This window comes from Embiotoca jacksoni, unplaced genomic scaffold, assembly GCF_022577435.1.
Source record: "Embiotoca jacksoni isolate LCO1_2020_lvr unplaced genomic scaffold, fEmbJac1.0.p SCAF_11, whole genome shotgun sequence".
Taxonomy (NCBI): domain Eukaryota; kingdom Metazoa; phylum Chordata; class Actinopteri; family Embiotocidae; genus Embiotoca; species Embiotoca jacksoni.
Window position 1 is genome coordinate 13,384,410 of NW_027185241.1, and position 17,387 is coordinate 13,401,796.

A 17,387-nucleotide genomic window follows, 5' to 3' on the forward strand; every position below is an offset into this window, starting at 1 on the left:
CTGGTAGCTCTGCAGCACCTGGTATTCCCAGGTGGTCTCCCATCCCAGTACTAACCAGGTCTGACCCTGCTTAGCCTCGGCGATCAGCCGAGATTGGGAGCACTGACTGATCACACAGGCTGGAAACAGGGGTACAGGGGCACAGGGGCAAGAGACGGACGGGTGACTGGCGGTCCTTGCAGTGACTAGCAGGAACTCGCAGTATGGACCGACAACCAGATGACTGCAGGGGCAGGGTACATATAGTCCGGGGAGGTGATCAGGGAAATGAGCCACCTGCAGGTGGTGATTTGGGGAGAGTGGTGGCAGCTGCTGAGACCGGTGAGGGAAATGGGAGGTGATTGGGGACAAAACAGAGGAGCAGACAGGAATCCTGACAGTATGCAATTTAAACTAATATAGATTTCATTTGTACTAATAATATGGTTGTCTTTGATTATTTCTATTTATGTATTTCTTTGTGAAGCCGAATATCCTTGTCAATCTCTCTACACTCACAGTACATAAAAAAAAGTCTGTTTACATATGTGTGTGTGTGTGTGTGTGTGTGTGTGTGTGTACACGTGTACGTGTGAACACAGTAATCGCAGCTTTAGGAACTCCTTATGAATCAGTCTTTCTTGCGTTGGCCATGAGCCCTGTTCCCATTGGCTGGCCTCTGGGGGGATTGTGGGGGGTGGTAAGTGGCAAGATAAAAGGAGCAAATGTCTCTTGCCCTGCTTACACACACACACACAAACACACTCACCACGTGCCGGGAGGTCTGTCTGTCTGTTTGTGGACGGCAGAGAAGAGGAGAGGATCCACTATCCAAACACGGCTGCTGAAGCTCTCACCTACAACTGTGAGTATACACCTACATACACACACACATCCATACAGCATGTCTAATCCTATTTGAGATAAGGATAAGGATAAGAGCTCTGCTTCTCAACGAGGGGAACAGACCTGCAGGGTGAAACACTTGTTGAATGATAGCGACTGGTGTACAGAATGTAAACATGCTGTTGTGCCATTTAAATAGGCAATATCGCAGTCTTTAGTACAATATATTCAAAGATTTGTTTTCTATAGTCTAATTTATTATTGTTGTAGGACAGCCAATAGTTTACCCTTCAATGTATGATATACTTTCCTGGTTTGCAGTTGAGATGTAACAGGGCTCTGTTTTAAACAGGTTTATGGAACTGCCTTTTGGCACACTGATTTATGAGACAATAATTGTAAAAGACTGGGCTGTGAGACTATTAACAGATTTTCGGCATGGAAATGCGTTTTGCTACCAACATAAAAGGAAAGGAAGCTGTCAGACTGGCTTACAGTGATGGCGAGAGGGACAGTGGTTCATTCGTACACTTATATTGTGCAAGCTTAAACAAACTGTCAGGAGTATGGAACAGTGTGCAAAATTTTAGTTTTTAAGCTTGAATAGACTGCGTTACAGTTTCTGTTTATTTTTAAGATATGAAATTTAGTTCCATTTGTGCAACAATATCTCTTAACTGTTGGAATATACTGTTTATTTTTAAGTGAAATGCAGTCTCTTTGTAATAGTAGTCTTTTTATTTGCAGTCTTTTTATTTTTTTAAATTTTTTTAATTTTGTATTTTTTTTTACTTAAACCTCTGCTATTTATGCCACATAAATGTATTTTTTTTTTTTTTTTTTTTTTTTTTTTTTTTTTTTTTTTTTAGAAATCAGGTTATGTTAATTATCAAAATGCAGAAATCTGTCAAATGCAGCAACACTTGCCCAAGAAACATTTCCCCATGGGGACAATAAAATATATCGTATCGTATCGTATCATATTAATGTCCGTGTGCATCTCTAGAGCAAATCATGCACTGCTATGTTGTGAGATTGAATGGTTTTGAAAATAGCAGGTGCAACTGTTTTTTAGTTGGCTTTTTATTTTTCTGTTTACAGTATTATTGTTATTAAAGTAAAAACATAAAAACAAATGTGTTATTTTTTTTAATATATATTTTAAAATTTAATTTGCAGCTTTCACCTACAATAATTATCTCATCCTGTTTAATTTCTAATTTCAGGTTTCAACATTATTCATACGTGTAATAGACAACACATTAGTTTATAATCAACATTTGTCCTTACCTAGAGTATTAAGACTATGGTCTTGACATCAGACTGGGGATTTTTAAATATATGCAGTCAGTTTACACAATGGTTTGCAATAAAATATCAATATCAAAGTATATTTTGACAATTATGAGTGTCTACACAGATTGGAAAAGGTGGAATAATGATTTAAAATGTGTTTCTAATGTATGAATGACCAAGTTTGTTTCATTTCAAGAGCACTTAGTTTTATAAACTCACTCAGGTACTCACTTGTTATCATAAAGCTGGTTAATGCTAGTGATCAATGATCAACCCGTTTTGCCGTGAGATCAAAGGTTAAACTTGTGGGCGTGTGGCTGTTACTCTGCTTTTCATTTTTTTTTTTTCTGTAGTTGCTGTCTGTTTGCATCTAAAAAGAAATCCTAAAGAAGCCACATCCAACCAGTCAAAATGTCAAGATCAATCATTTTGAAAATTAAGTGTTTCTGTGCTCTATTCCAGTCGTATCATGGACGCTGCAGAGTTTCGGCGCAGAGGCAGGGAGATGGTAGACTATGTGGCTGACTACCTGGAGAACATAGAAGAGCGACCAGTCTACCCAGATTTGGAACCAGGATATCTTCGTTCCTTAATCCCCACTGAAGCCCCACTTGAGCCTGAAAATTATGAGGACATTATAAAAGATGTGGAGAGGGTCATAATGCCAGGGGTAAGCAGGCCACTTTTTTCTCATTTGTTGATTACACCAAATTCTCTGTGTTTATCTGCAATTCACATTAGTCTGGTGCCGATGAGACAGCTTTTCTTTTGTCAAAGAGTTTACACAAATTAAGTGATCTGATCTGGATGAGACTCAATCAAGCAAGATAACTGCTTCAATGTTTACCTTATTAATTACAAAATATTGTTGTTACTATAAAGGAGTTCAGCTCGCACCATTTTTTTTTTTTTACCACTCTTATTAATATGATTTTAATGTATTTGATCTTTTTTTTTTTGTTTTAATCCCATTTCAGTGTAGTTTGGGTGTAATAAAATATTGTTACCAAAACTTTAGCAATTGAGGTTAACATTAGCATTAGCAAAAACATTTTGTTGTTAAGATGAAATAATGACATGAAATTTTACATACTGCAAACCAAGCTCTGTTGGACTCAACAAAAAGGTTTTTGTTTTAATCTTCGATTCGCTATAGGTTGGAGGATTCCAGGATACCTGAAGCCACAGTTTTCCAAACTTGTCAAACCATGCACTACGAGGCATCAAACCAAATGGTCCAAGTACCACGCACCACTGCAAAAAAACAGCAGTTTTTAACCATGCAAAGTCATAAAAAAGGTTATTTAACAACACAAGGATACTGCTCCATAATCAAAGCATACATTACATTTCTAGAAAGAAAATGCACGATTCTGCCGCTCAACAGTCGACTCCGACTCCTCTTCAGCATTGAAATGTTTGTCTAACCTGTCGGGTTCAGTGTTGCCACTTGCCTCTCGACTGTTTTTGGATCTTGCAGCCATTTCAAAATTCCACTCATTCCACTTGCTAAAAAAATGAAAGAATCCCAATCCAACTGCATCAAGCTAAAGTTAGCGTTATGCTATGTCGGACGTGACGTCTAATCACCCTACATGACTAAACGCAGTCAATTTTATTTCTAAAATATTTAAATGATTAATAACTATTTCTTTGACATTGGACTTAATAGGGCCAGTTGGATTGCAATTATTAGGCTTTAAGTATTGGCTCTTGTATAGCACCAGGTGGAGCCTTCTGTACCTCCAGTACCACAGTTTGGAAATCAATACTTGGTGGAGGCTGGCGAACTAGAATTGCATGCTAGCTAATTGGCCTAAGAAATAACAGCTGAAAAATGTGTAGTTTTCACTATTATTAAAAACTAAATATAACAAACGATACCTTTGTCAATTATTTTTTCCGAATGAAGAACTAAGGTTGAGTTTGGTTTTAAATTTCTCATCTGGATGTTTGGTCTTCTTCCAGGTCACCCACTGGCACAGCCCATACTTCTTTGCTTACTTTCCAGCAGCTTCCTCTTACCCTGCCATGCTGGCTGACATGCTTTGTGGAGCCATTGGCTGCATTGGATTCTCCTGGGTAAAAAAAACAACAACACTTTGCTGCATTTCTTCATCAGACTCTGTAAGGCTGCTTGAATCTTTAGTTCATGCAAGCACAGAACCTTTGACATTTTTTGTTTGTATGCTGGTTGTGTACTTTCAGGCTGCCAGCCCGGCCTGCACAGAGCTGGAGACGGTAATGTTGGATTGGCTTGGGAAGATGCTGCAATTGCCTGAGTGTTTTATAGCCGGGATACATGGCCATGGAGGAGGTGTCATCCAGGTCAGTGTTTAGTTATTGTTTGTCTGTGAGACTTAAAAAAAAAAAAAAATCCTTCCACTATGTTGATTTGTCTGTTTGTTGAGCAAAGAAATGTCCTACCGCACAAAAATCTAATTTATACTCCTCTATGCTTTGTACCATACATCAACAGCTCAAATTCAAAACTTTCGATGTTTTTCCACAACTTCTCCAGTTTAAATACCAGTTGGAATTTTGAAAGTGTTATGCACAAACAACGCTGATCTCCTGCGCCTATATTCATCAGCAATTTGCGTGTTATTGATTTGTTGTCTCTTTCTCTCTCTGGTTCAAACCAGCTGAAAATTGGCAGGAAATTGCCTTTTAATATGTCATTCAAAGGCAGACAGGTATGACAGCGGTGGTGCTGGGATTGTTTCGTGTGGAAAAAGGCTAAGCATTAGTTTAGTGCTCCATTGACAGAAACGCAGAAGCAATAGCAGAGGACACGCTCTAATATGCGTGTGTGTGTGTGTGTGTTTGTGCGTGTGTGTGTGCGCGCGTGTGTGTTAATGGGATGGTGAGTGGTGGAGCATGAGAGTGCACTCTGATGACAGATCATTTCATGCCTCCTCTATTGTGGCCACCTGAGTTTCTGTGCGTGTGCTCATCTGGCTGATCGTCTTTTTGTTTCGGTCTTGCCACTCTCCTTTTTTTAGTGCAGCTTACCAGCTCACTATGGCAACGAATGGGGCTCTTCTCACTGCAGCAGGGCTAATGAGTGTTGTGACAGCACATTGCCAGCCTATTATTATAAGCCTTATGCCAACACAAATGGGAAATGGATGGTTTAAAAAAAAAAAAAAAGCAACTCCTCTGTTGACCTTTTTACCCTTGTGTGCAACTTTGGCAACAGAACAAGACACTTTTTGTAAAAGGAAAAATAAGGTGTGTGAGCTTGTTTTGAATTTGCAGCCAGTCATATTATGCTAAGCAGCCTAAAAGAACAGACTATCCTTCACTATTACTAGATGCGGATGGATAAAAGCTGAAAAACTGCAAAGGCTGCCAAGTTCAGAGGCTACTGTGTGCTCAAAATCAAGCGCGTAACCATGATATCGATATTGGGGGTCGAAATTACATTATACTATATTGTATAGTGTGTCGTCCAAAAAGTACTACTGTAGCATGACTCCAAAATGTCATTCAAATGTCATACTATGGTATGTTGTCCAAAAATGAATAAAAAAGTAATCAAATGTCATAAAACTTCATACTATAGTATGTGGTATAAAATGTCAAAAATATTTCATAGTATGGTATTTTGTCAAAAATGCTATAACATTTTCTGAGTATAGAATGTTCTCCAAAATATAATTAAAACTTCATGCTATAGTATGTCTTCCAAAAAGGCATTAAAAAAAAGTAATAGCATAGTATTTGGTCCAATATGTCATAAAAATGTATTGGTATAGCATGAGGTCCAAAATGTTAAAAGAATATCATAATATCGTATGTTGCCCAAAATGTCCTGAAAATTGTATAATATGGTCTGTTATTGATAAGTCCACCAACAATTCTAGTTGTAGGGAAATTACTACTTCTCTCAATATTCCCCAAAATTAGTTTCAAAAGATATTTTAGTCAAGAACAGTCCATACAGTGACTGAATAATTTATGTCTAGATTAAGTTCTTCATGAGATCGACTGTAGCGACCCTACCTTTACTCGCTGATAACTTTCCAATAACTAGTCAGGCGCTGGAAGCAAAAGCAGCACTGTTTGCCTTGGCAGCAAATCATAAAAGACCCAACAGTGGGTGGCAGTAAGGTGAGTGGCTTCCTGAAACGCCTCCATGTAGGCCTATTTGAGGTTTTAATTTGAAAGTATAGGTAACAGTTATGTTTTGCACAGTGGTAGCATTGCTTGACAACTTCTGTAACTGTCCAACAGGGCACAGCCAGTGAGGCGACGCTGATGTCCTTGCTCGCTGCTCGTTGTAAAGCAGTCAGACGTGTCCAGGCAATCAACTCCGAAAAATCTGAGTCTGAAATCCTCTCCCAACTGGTGGCATACACCTCAGAACAGGTAAGCACTGAAGATACTTCCAGTATTTGTCATGTCATTTTTAAGGCAAGTCCAGAACTCTTCAATATGTTTGATTTGACCATATTTCTCACTTTACATTTTAGACTAATTTGTCATTATTTCAAGTTTATATAAAGGGAACTTTCTGCCTTACTACAAGAGACCTTAAAACTGATTATAGACGCATTAAGTTATTAAATAGTGACATAAAACCAATTGAACTACAACAGTACATATGCAAAGTTTCTGTAAGCAACATCAGTCCATGTGAAGATGTTAAAGGTACCTTAGTAACAGCCAAAGAGTTTTTCTGCAATTGAATTAGACGTAGGGTCGGTGAGGCAGTAGCTAGCTCTGATCAGGTCTAATACCAGGCTGACTTTGTGATTGGGTTAAAGAGTCGCCGAAGGGTAAAACAGACCTTTTACAAGGAGACCACTTTTTCTACTGCCTGTTTAAGAGCACTGTTTTATTGTCCAGGGTATGCATCTCTTATGTTAATATGAATTTCTTTAGTAGTAATCTCCCTCTGCTTTCATATTGTACAGAGTATGCCACAAATAAAACAACTGCATGCAAAAAAAATCTTGAAATCTGCCTCAATTATTTCTAACATAATTATAGTAGCATAACTGCAATAATATGATTAAGTAGTCTGTAGTAAGTATGGCGCTTGGTAGTTGAAACTTAGCTCCATTTAACATTTATTGTAACACTGCAAGTTCTGTATTTGGCAAATGTAAGTTTTATTTATTTTTACTTAGCAGCACTGATTTTCTTGGATAATTCTTTGAGGTTTGACATAAATACAACCTTAAGTATCCTTTAGTATCCATAAACATCAAATTAGTTGTTGGGACAGAAGGTAAACATTCCCACTTAAAGCAGGAGAGGATCAAATATTGTAATCCAACAACTCGTTTACTTTGTTCCCTCCCTAAAGTTGCATCCCTTTGCTCCCTAAGGCTCATTCTTCCGTGGAGCGTGCTGCTCTGATTGGAGGAGTGATGATGAGGATGGTTCCTACGGACAACCGCTATGCTGTGACAAAGGACATGCTGAAGAAGATGGTGGAGGAGGACAAAGCAGAAGGACGCATCCCTTTCTATGTAAGACAAATCAGCATTCATTCGTTCAGCTGTCACGTAGCTAACGCATACAGAAAAACACACGCACACATTCAGCAACACTAAATATTGTTACATTTTTCATTGAATGAAACATGCCTGTGACTGCATTGCTTTTGCTATACATGTGAACCTTACAACCAGTTACACAACCACTAACTAAGCTGACGGCCACGATGATACCATTTTTGCCAGGGCTGCAGCTGTGCACACCCTGAGGCTTCTGCAGGAGGATAACGTTGTTTCTGTTGAATCCAATGTATGTCTATCTGGTTAGAGACAATAATCCCTGCCTGATCTGGACCTATAGATCACTATCAGTGAACAGTGTTGAGGAGGCTGCAGTGGCCCAGCAGCTCTGAATAATCTGTGTCAAAAGGGATCCCTTAATCCATTTAAGAAAAATGAAAATAAATATGTTACGGTGGCTGTAAAGACTGTATTGACCTGTATGTCATTGTCATTTGTATGTGTGTGTGTGTGTGTGTGGTTCAGTTTTGTGCGACTCTTGGCACCACTGCATCATGCGCTTTTGATCACATCACTGAGCTGGGACCCTTATGTGAGTCAACAAGCTGCAGTCGCACACACTCTATTTTTTTGTTTCACAAGAGGACTGTAAAACTGTGTTGGCGTTATGTTTTATAACACGCATAGAAATCTTTATAGCTTTACAAGCACATTGTCACCAGCTTTGATTTAACAAGAGGCGGAATGTTTGATCCGGATCAATAGGGAGTCCCAACGTAGTAAAAAAAAAATATATATATTTTTAAGATTTTCTGCAATCAAATACACTTCCTTAATGTGCTAATAAGTAAAAAGGAAAAAAAAGGTGTGTATTTAGTCAGTTTTCCAATTAATATTTACTTTCATTAACCTCAATTCTATGTTTTTAGTAATTAATTCACTATAGTTTTGTATTCTCCATATTATCAGGTATGGACTGACAAAAGTTATTTCACAGACATTGATAAACTCTCTGTTTCTCTGTTGCAGGTAATAAGGAAAACATGTGGATGCACATTGATGCAGCATATGCTGGGAGTGCATTCATCTGTCCTGAATTTAGACCTTTACTGAACGGCGTTGAGGTGTGTAAAAATATGGACCAACACCAGTACACAATTTGTAACTATATTCGGGTAACACATGTTTTAGTTTCTTGGCAAAGATCAGATTGTGCCAAGAACCCTCATAAGAAAAACAGCATGGAAGGATTTTAACCTTGATCATCCCAATATGTCAAACAAGATTAATTGGTTTATTCTGAAAATTAAGATGTGCATAGAAATATGTTGAATAACAAGACAACCTATTTTGGTTTAATTGCAGGCGAAATATCTCTCATTACATCTATGAAAGGAATCACTAAACGCATGCTGTTTGAAAAGGGCATAACGCTAATGTCAAGGAGGAAGCATGCACGACTGAGTAATAGGCCGAACAATCGGTACAAGACGCAGGAGAAGCAATCTGCCTTTTGAGGCTGCCGAGGCAGCTGTTGCTCCCCAAGCTGTGCAGAGACGCAGAGATAAGGACAGAGTCATTTCCTGAGGCAGCGTTAGACCTTTATATATCGCTGTTTATTAGGCACACGAGTTCAAACAATGTTGGTGGGGAGACAGAGAAAGCAGACTTGACTGTAAAAGGACCAACTGGTGTTTCATCATTTCTCTGACTGAAAGCTGTAAATTTAGCTGTTGGATTTGTTCAGAAGCACATTTATTTCCCGTAATCTTGCAATTCTACATCATATTCTTTCAATATGTCTGGAATTTTTTTTATTCACGGCCTTTCTTTAAAGACATTGAGGGAGAACAGGTTCTCAATTTTATTCAAGGCATATGTGTTGTAATATGTAGCAGAATAAATACACGGTACAGTAGTTAGTAATAGCAGTAGTTATTGGACGAGGCCATGAAGAAGAAACGGTCCTTTTTGGATGAGAGTGCAGCCCTGCTGGAGGATTGGTTGCTAGGATATGAGTGATGGGAGAGCAGGCAACCAGCCTCCTTTGAATCAGTCAGCATGGCAACTGTCAGCCACGAGTCTGTATCACATTGTCTCCTTACGCTGTGTTATTGCATCTGTGGAGGTAGAGAAAAGGATATTACAAAAGATAACCAACAAAAAGATGAGAACAGATTGGGAATGTTTTTTTTTTTTATCCCTCTCTTCGAATAAGCCCTGTCAGGAAGGGGCCATTTCCACTGTGCTTGACAAGCTTTTGGCTGGATGTTCCTCTTTTGCATTTCAAATACATTGACGCTGCTTTAGTCTCGATAATACTGTTGGTGACACGGTGGCCTCTGCGTCAGTAATGGGAAATTAAGATGTATTGCAGTGTGTGTTTTTGAAAGAACAAATGTTTCCTCTGGGCACATAATCAGATCTGCAAAAAAACACAGCAGTCCACAGTCTTTGGACTGTAACTACATACTGCTAGTTTTGTGATCATTTTTGTTATATACATTATCACCTATCAGTGTGGTTTCATCACTGTTCTTTTTTGTTTTGTTTTTAAGTTTGCAGACTCTTTCAACTTCAACCCCCACAAATGGTTGTTAATCAACTTTGACTGTTCTACAATGTGGTGAGTTGTCTAACATACATCAGTCACAATTTTTTTTATTTAATATTTATTTATATTTTGCTACATTTATGTACAAAATCCTGCAATATGAATATAAGTTACATTATTGGCATATTCTGTGGGTGATACAAAGACCTGTAATAAAGGAAGAGTTACTCATACTGTTTTGAATACTTAGTACTGTTTTTATTGTTGCCAGTTTACCTTAGCTGGGACACATGGTCCCATAAAGTAACAATGAGTACTGATATCCATCTACACCTCAATCATTAGTGCAGTAAAAATAGAACTGCGCCTCCCACCTGCCCTTTCTGTCAGCATGAACAAAACGAGACGTGCTATGCACAAGATGGAAACCGTTTAAAACCCTGACATGCTGAAGAGGTTCTTCAAAACTTTTTCCATCATCTGTGTCTCAGTCTGGCACAACTTAAATGATACCAATTCCCACTGAGATAGCCTTCTGTTTTAATTGTATGACACATTTATAATTGAAATTGGCAAGGAGGTGTTTTGATATTCAGTTAGTGCCAAATGCTTGAGTACACATGAACAAATCTGTCATATTTATGTGAACCATGACATGATCAGAAAGATGGAGGTTTATAAGTCTTGTAAGATGTTTTTCTGCTTGTCAACAGGGTGAAGGAGAGAGCTGACATCATTGGAGCCTTTAAAATGGAACCACTCTACCTGAAACATGAAAACCAGGAGTCAGGTAGTGACATTTTCACTTATGTAATCTGAATCCATGATCACAGACCAGATCAGATAGGCCTGGGGTCTACTGCGTAACATGATGACAACAATGAACAGATGTGACCCTGTTTATTGTTCATAATGTGAGGATGGTGGCTAAAAAAACTCATTTATGTTTTAACACACACTGAATCATTGTACCGGTGTCTTGAAATGCAGTGAAGTGCAGCCTAATCCAGATGAACACAGGCAAAAAGATAAATGTGACAACAACAGAGGCATGGGTGAAGGTGCTATTGTGTAAATGTTGGCTTCTGCAAGCCAGCTTAATGATTTCACAATCCAATCCTTCCTGAAGTTAAGATGACTTAACTAAAAACCTAATATAATCAATAAACCTCATCGTCCTGTCTTGGAAGTGTTATTGTATTGACTTTGTAAGACGACAAACAAGAAGGATGCCTGGGATCTAAATTCAAATGAAAACTGATAAGATTTAACAAAAGAATTCCCCATAATATGATCATGTGAATATGTGTCCACTACTACTGTGTGCTGGAGTACATTCTCCTTGCCTCCAGGTGGGCTCAGATTTACACTATAATTTGCTTGACGAACAAGCAGACAGAGAGAAAGACTGACTGCTATACCTCCCACCACACTGAGGCACCTTACAAAAGCCTTTGCTCATACAATCAGGACTCTGCAATCTAATTAGTGGTTATTAGCACAAGCCACACATGCCTCCATTCTGTAGAGATGAGCTACCTGTATCCGGTGGACTGACAGTGCCGTGATCATGGAGATAGACGGGGTGGATACAATGTCAGCGACACCTGGACAATGAAACACAGTCCACAATAACAAGCTAATACAGCTTTACAGATGTCAGATGTGATCCATGTCAGTCTGTTGTTTTACAATATTCTCTTTACTGTATGACATGACATTTACTTGATCTAATTACATTTGGCTGGCACTTATAAAGTCAAAGAAGAAGGCTAACCGGCCCTGAAATAGTTTGATGATTATTAATATTTAAATGCTATTTTATATATAATATACATTACATATATGTGGTTAACGTGTAATGGACATTTTATCTGTTTTTCTGTCAACAGGTCTGGTCACAGACTACAGGGTAAGATTAATTATCATTATTAATCATAACATCAGTTGCACTGTAAACATTGTAGTGATAAACTTCTCCGGCTCTCATCCCCTTCCATCCTGCAGCACTGGCAGATTCCTCTGGGAAGAAGGTTTCGCTCACTAAAGCTGTGGTTCGTCTTCCGCATGTTTGGACTCGCAGGCCTGCAAGCTCATATACGCACGGTAGGCCACCAATTGAACTACCCATCTCACTCAGCATTAAAAAAAATATATATATATCTTGGCCTGGGTATAGAAAGAGTAGTCTGAGACACTGAACACTTGCACAGTAAGTGGTGACCCTGGTGGTGTAAATTCCAATCAGTGAGCTCATTTATTCAACTATATTTGTGGTACTTTAAATATATGATTTGACTGTTTTTCCAGATTTTTTTTAATTAAGCAGTATGTGCAAAACTAAATTATTCCAGACTGACTACAGGTGTAAAGAAGTGATTATTTGCCATTAGCAGCAGCAATATAGTACTTCTGTAGTGTAATTTTTCCAAACCCTGATTTGTATGTCTATTCATATTATTTATATGACTAAAAGATTAGCACAATGCTGACAGTGGTGATCAGTCTGGCTTCACTTTTTCTTTTCCATTTATCTGTCTCCCCCTCTCCACATTTCTGACAATCAGATATGCCTTCATGGTAAATGCCATGGCCATCCTCCCAAAGACACACTCAAGTCCCTTCATTGCCCTCCCTCCTCATCTCTATCTTCATCATCATACTGTATCCTGTCAGTCATACATGCCTGACCTGAATCTTCTTTTTATAGCAACATTTCCTCCACTTCTCCCACCCGTGCCTTTTCCCTCTCTCATTGCCTTTTCTTCTTAATGCTTCATGCCTGTCTCTCCTCATCTTCCTCTTCCTCCCTCCAGTCTGCTCTGTCAATCAAATGAGCCTGTTTTGTGTTTACTCTCCATCTTAAATGAAGTGGCGGCAGCAGCAGCAGTAGCAGCACTACTGATCCCGAAAGCTATAACCCCTAACATACATCTCTACTATACATGTGTCTTCTAAATTGGAACAATGTCTTTTGAATTAGAACAATTTTGGACTCATGTTTTTGTCTATGATCCTTAGCTGAACCTTGTTGTATCTGACGATAAGTCTAACTAGAAATACAACATGTATTGATGTATTTCCTTTTTCTGTGTTTGGGAAACACATTTAAATTCAATTTGGTCTCGTTGTGACAAATTATTTAGCCTCCCATAAACAAAATAAGTTGAAAAATAAAGCACATGTACAGTAAATTCAATGTAGCATACAGGAAATAGTAGGACAGTCAATGAGGTCTTTACTGTTTATTAGTGTTTAAACAAACTCGGTGACGGTCAATTGCGTGCCAGGAATGAAGAAACAAAGTGAGGAGTCAACCAGTTGTTGGTCACTTAGGACCAGTGTTTGGCTTTACTAGAGAGGAACTGTAAAACAAATTTGCTGGTGATTGCGATTATATGCATTGTTGTATGTTTTACCAACCACCCATTGTCTCAGTGCGCACTTTGATCTTAAGTGGATAAATTATGCTGTAGGAGTATTGTTGATCGTACAATGCCATGTAAAAAAAAAAAATTCAAAACGAGGGGAATAACATTTTCAGAGGGCAGAATTTGATAAAGGCGTTTTCATGGTTATTGAGTCCTGATTTTATCTGATTTTGGTCCCCGGGAGCTGCCTCCTCTCAAGATGTGAACTATCACACAACATGCTTGTTTAATCAGATGCATTTGGTTATTGAAGATTACATTTAGTCCGAAGTAATGAGTTACACTGACAAGTAAAGAAGAAGAGTTTTGGTTTCCTATGATTGGTCTGGCTGAGAGCACTGAGCGATGAAATGATACAACACTTCCATCTAGTGGAGGTCATACGAATTACTGACAGGTCCGAAAGGCTGGATGACCGTTGAAAAGGGGACATTTTTCTTCCAGAAAATGCTCTTTTATACGATAAACAACCTAGAATAAATATTGGAACTTCTTCTAATCTTCTAACTTGCTTGTTGAATTTATTGTTCTGTTTTTAACATTCGACATAACTGAATATCTCTGCAGACTAATTAATAAGTGGATAATAGGAGCAGCTCAAGTGTGCTTCTATCTACATGTGCAGTGCGTCACTCAGTACATTTTACAAACATTGCATTAGTCCCAGATCATTAAATTCTATGTCTTCTGTCTACAGCAAGTGAACCTGGCTAAAGAGTTTGAGAGTCTGGTGAGAGCAGACAAGAGGTTTGAGATCTGTGCTGAAGTCATCATGGGGCTGGTCTGCTTCAGGCTCAAGGTAACAACATCCAGCATTATGAATCTATCATTTGATAACTGCAGTGGTTCTTCCGGAAGTTTCCTTTATACTGTTCAACCCATGTCACTGCAGAAGAATATAGCTGAGGCGTACATGCAGTATATTTTGGTCTCCTTTTTTTTAACAAAAAAAAAAGAAAAAAAGAAATGTGGATGGGTAGCATGAGTCATTTCTCCTTATTCTGACTCCTTAAGCCCGAGGTAACTTGCTTTTTAATTTCCGCCTTAAAAAAAACAACATCTAAATTCAATCAGTAACAGCTGCACAGCTGTGAGGCTAAAATGCTTAACCTTGGACTCAATGGATAACACACACTTGGGAGAATTTGGAAATACAATGGGTCATATTGTTCCCATCATCAGGCCAGAGTTAAATTAGAAAAACTCAAATATTTAATTCCACCTGGGAGATACAACCCGGTCCTGGTACAGGGACCTCCAGGGTGGAGTGGATGGAGTGGATTCATCTATTTAAAGGTTGTTCATCTTAAAAGTCATGGCGTGATTACACGACAATAAGAATAATTTCTGATAACAATGTGATACTACAAACAACAGGACTCCCTATCCTTGGCGATTAGTAAATATTATCAATACAACATGGTCAGTACTTTAAGCCAGTCAGTCACTAGGCTGAGTGTCAAGTAGGCAAGACAAAAAGCCTGTTCTGTTGTAAATCTAATTAACTTGAGCTTTATCCCTTCTTCGCTCCCTCCTCTCAGGGCTCCAATGAGCTGAATCAGAACTTGCTGAAAAGGATCACCAAGAGCAGAGAGATCCACCTGGTGCCTTGCCAGCTCTCTGGCTGCTTCGTCCTGCGCTTCGCCATCTGCGCACGCTCTACCGCGTCCCGTCACATCCAGCAGGCGTGGAAGCACATCACGCAGCTAACCTTTGAGCTTCTGCAGGAGCCCAGTCATTGACCAAAAAGGTTAGGACGTGGCTGTAAACTCTGATGCCTAAACTAGGACCAAAGTTTGGACAGAAGTTTCAGGAAGTTTTCAGATGTAAAATGTCATAAAGGGGAAAGAAATACAATTTCAGAGTTTATTGTCTGCAGCCAAGTATCCAGTGCAGTGAGTGGTGGTCATCATTTGGCACATTTTTTTTTTTTTTTTTTTTTTTTTTAAGTTGCGAATTAATGCGAGTGAAAATAACTTCTTACAAATCTACTAAATCCAAATGTGCATAAAAGAAAGAGATGCACATCTTAAATTTTACATTTTATATCTGCAATTTCTCCCACCAGTAACTTGGCTTCTATCTGTGACTGTTTAATGATTATGTTATTGTCCTCATCATAGTGCACTTATCCCCCTGCAGACTTGCCCGTGCCAGTTCTGTGTCTTCTGCGAGTCTAATTTGGTTAGGGGTAAATTAGAGGTTTGAATATGGTGATTCTTTTTTGTTTTTTGAGGGGAGTTTTGCAATGAATGTATTACACATCGTGTGACTGAATTGTTGAGTCAGTGAGTGTGTGTGTGCGCGTTTTTTGTAGCTGCTCATACAGACCCAGCTTCTTAATGTTTGTAATACATGGATGGCTTCATAAAATGTGAGGTTAAAAAAAAAAAATTCAAAAATGTCTCCTAGAAATCAGTAAATAAGTGCATTTATTTATTTATGACCTCTCGTGCAAGAGCAGTCATGTTTAATAAGGCAGATATGGGCCTCTCATTTTTATGCCCCTTTTGTTACTACAGAATTCTTAATTATTCATACACTGTACTGTCCAGTGCACACTGGGCCAGTATTTCCCAAACTGTAGCACAAGACAAATCACTCAATCACTGTAAATTAGTGGGATGAGAACTTTTGGGCTACACAGGCCCAATATTAGTTTCCTTATTGAGCTTTTCCCCCAGTTGGTACAATATAAATGTACTCCATTATATATGCCTGTGTTTGTACAGAAATAAATGATCAAATGAGTTAAAAGAAAAAGGTTTTAAACTAAAGTTGTGCAAATCTATTACATATTATCTGACAGCACAATGTCTAACATTTGCGTTGCTTAAAGTCAGTCAAGTTTATTGTGAATCAGAAATCTAGGCTCCTTCACATCCACACATTAGTCTCTCTATATTAATGTTTAATTTAAAACCTCAAGATTTAACACATTCTCATCATGAACAAATGTGACTGAAACGAGTCTCCTGCCTGTTGACCATCATGATTTGTAATTTGCTTTCATCTGTCTGCAAGGAGATGTGTACACATGTGGTGTGACATCACCACAGCTTATTGTTGATTCATATGATTGTGTCAAAGTAAGCTACCGTTACTGATCCAAATGTTTTCTCTTTGGCTTGGCTGTGGGCTGCATGCAATGATTCAAGTTTATTATAATAAAGTCTGCTGTAGTCTGCATCTGTATTTTTTTTAATGCCTATTAAAGGTTTAGTCTACTTATGTTCTGTGTGGACACAACAATGGCTCAAACACAGACTATAACATATGTCAACCTATTGGATCAAATTACTGGCTTTGTTTTCCAATAGATTACTCTAAGAGTAATACAACTACAGACGTATACTGTGCAGCCCTGCTGTCCCTCAACTGAGGTGTACTCGATTAAAGAAGACAAGCATCCATCCATCCATTCATCTGTCCACACACACACACACACACACACACACACACACACACACACACACACAAAAGCAACCAACATGTGCCAATCATCCTCTTCTGGGCATCCTAATCCCTGAGGACAAAGGCCAGCGTTCTATAAATACAGATACGGATTCAGTATTAGACGTTAATTCCTAGTCCCTGATTACTGTTCAACACTATTGGCCTGCTCATTCACCTGCCACGAACTAAAACTAAAGTAAGATCATTCCACAGGGAACTTTATGATGCAAGAATTGTCGTACACAAGCATTCGTTTTTCTTAACATTTTTGTGTGGACTTTAAAACCGCTCATCATACAGCTGGTTAAGAAAAAAACCCAAAGAGAAAAGGCCACATCTGTTCAGACTGAACAG

At 38.6% G+C, this 17,387-nt stretch overlaps 1 protein-coding gene across 1 annotated transcript; it reads left to right on the forward strand.

Moving 5' to 3' along the window:
* Positions 1–749: 749 nt before the first annotated feature.
* Positions 750–16,758, forward strand: ddc (dopa decarboxylase). Its single transcript, XM_069140068.1, has 14 exons — positions 750–844; positions 2,584–2,791; positions 4,090–4,203; positions 4,330–4,449; positions 6,361–6,495; positions 7,461–7,604; positions 8,118–8,184; positions 8,622–8,716; positions 10,151–10,218; positions 10,860–10,936; positions 12,039–12,058; positions 12,154–12,252; positions 14,275–14,376; positions 15,119–16,758. The coding sequence occupies exons 2-14, from the start codon at positions 2,591–2,593 to the stop codon at positions 15,317–15,319; spliced, it is 1,443 nt and encodes a 480-aa protein (XP_068996169.1). The 5' UTR covers positions 750–844; positions 2,584–2,590; the 3' UTR covers positions 15,320–16,758.
* The last annotated feature ends 629 nt before the right edge of the window (positions 16,759–17,387 follow it).

Excerpts from the sequence above, each read along its gene's own strand:
- ddc (XM_069140068.1), top strand. The coding sequence starts at position 2,591 with ATGGACGCTGCAGAGTTTCGGCGCAGAGGCAGGGAGATGGTAGACTAT. Across the intron at positions 4,450-6,360 it reads ATGGAGGAGGTGTCATCCAG|GGCACAGCCAGTGAGGCGAC; the intron begins GTCAGTGTTTAG and ends ACTGTCCAACAG. Across the intron at positions 6,496-7,460 it reads TGGCATACACCTCAGAACAG|GCTCATTCTTCCGTGGAGCG; the intron begins GTAAGCACTGAA and ends TTGCTCCCTAAG.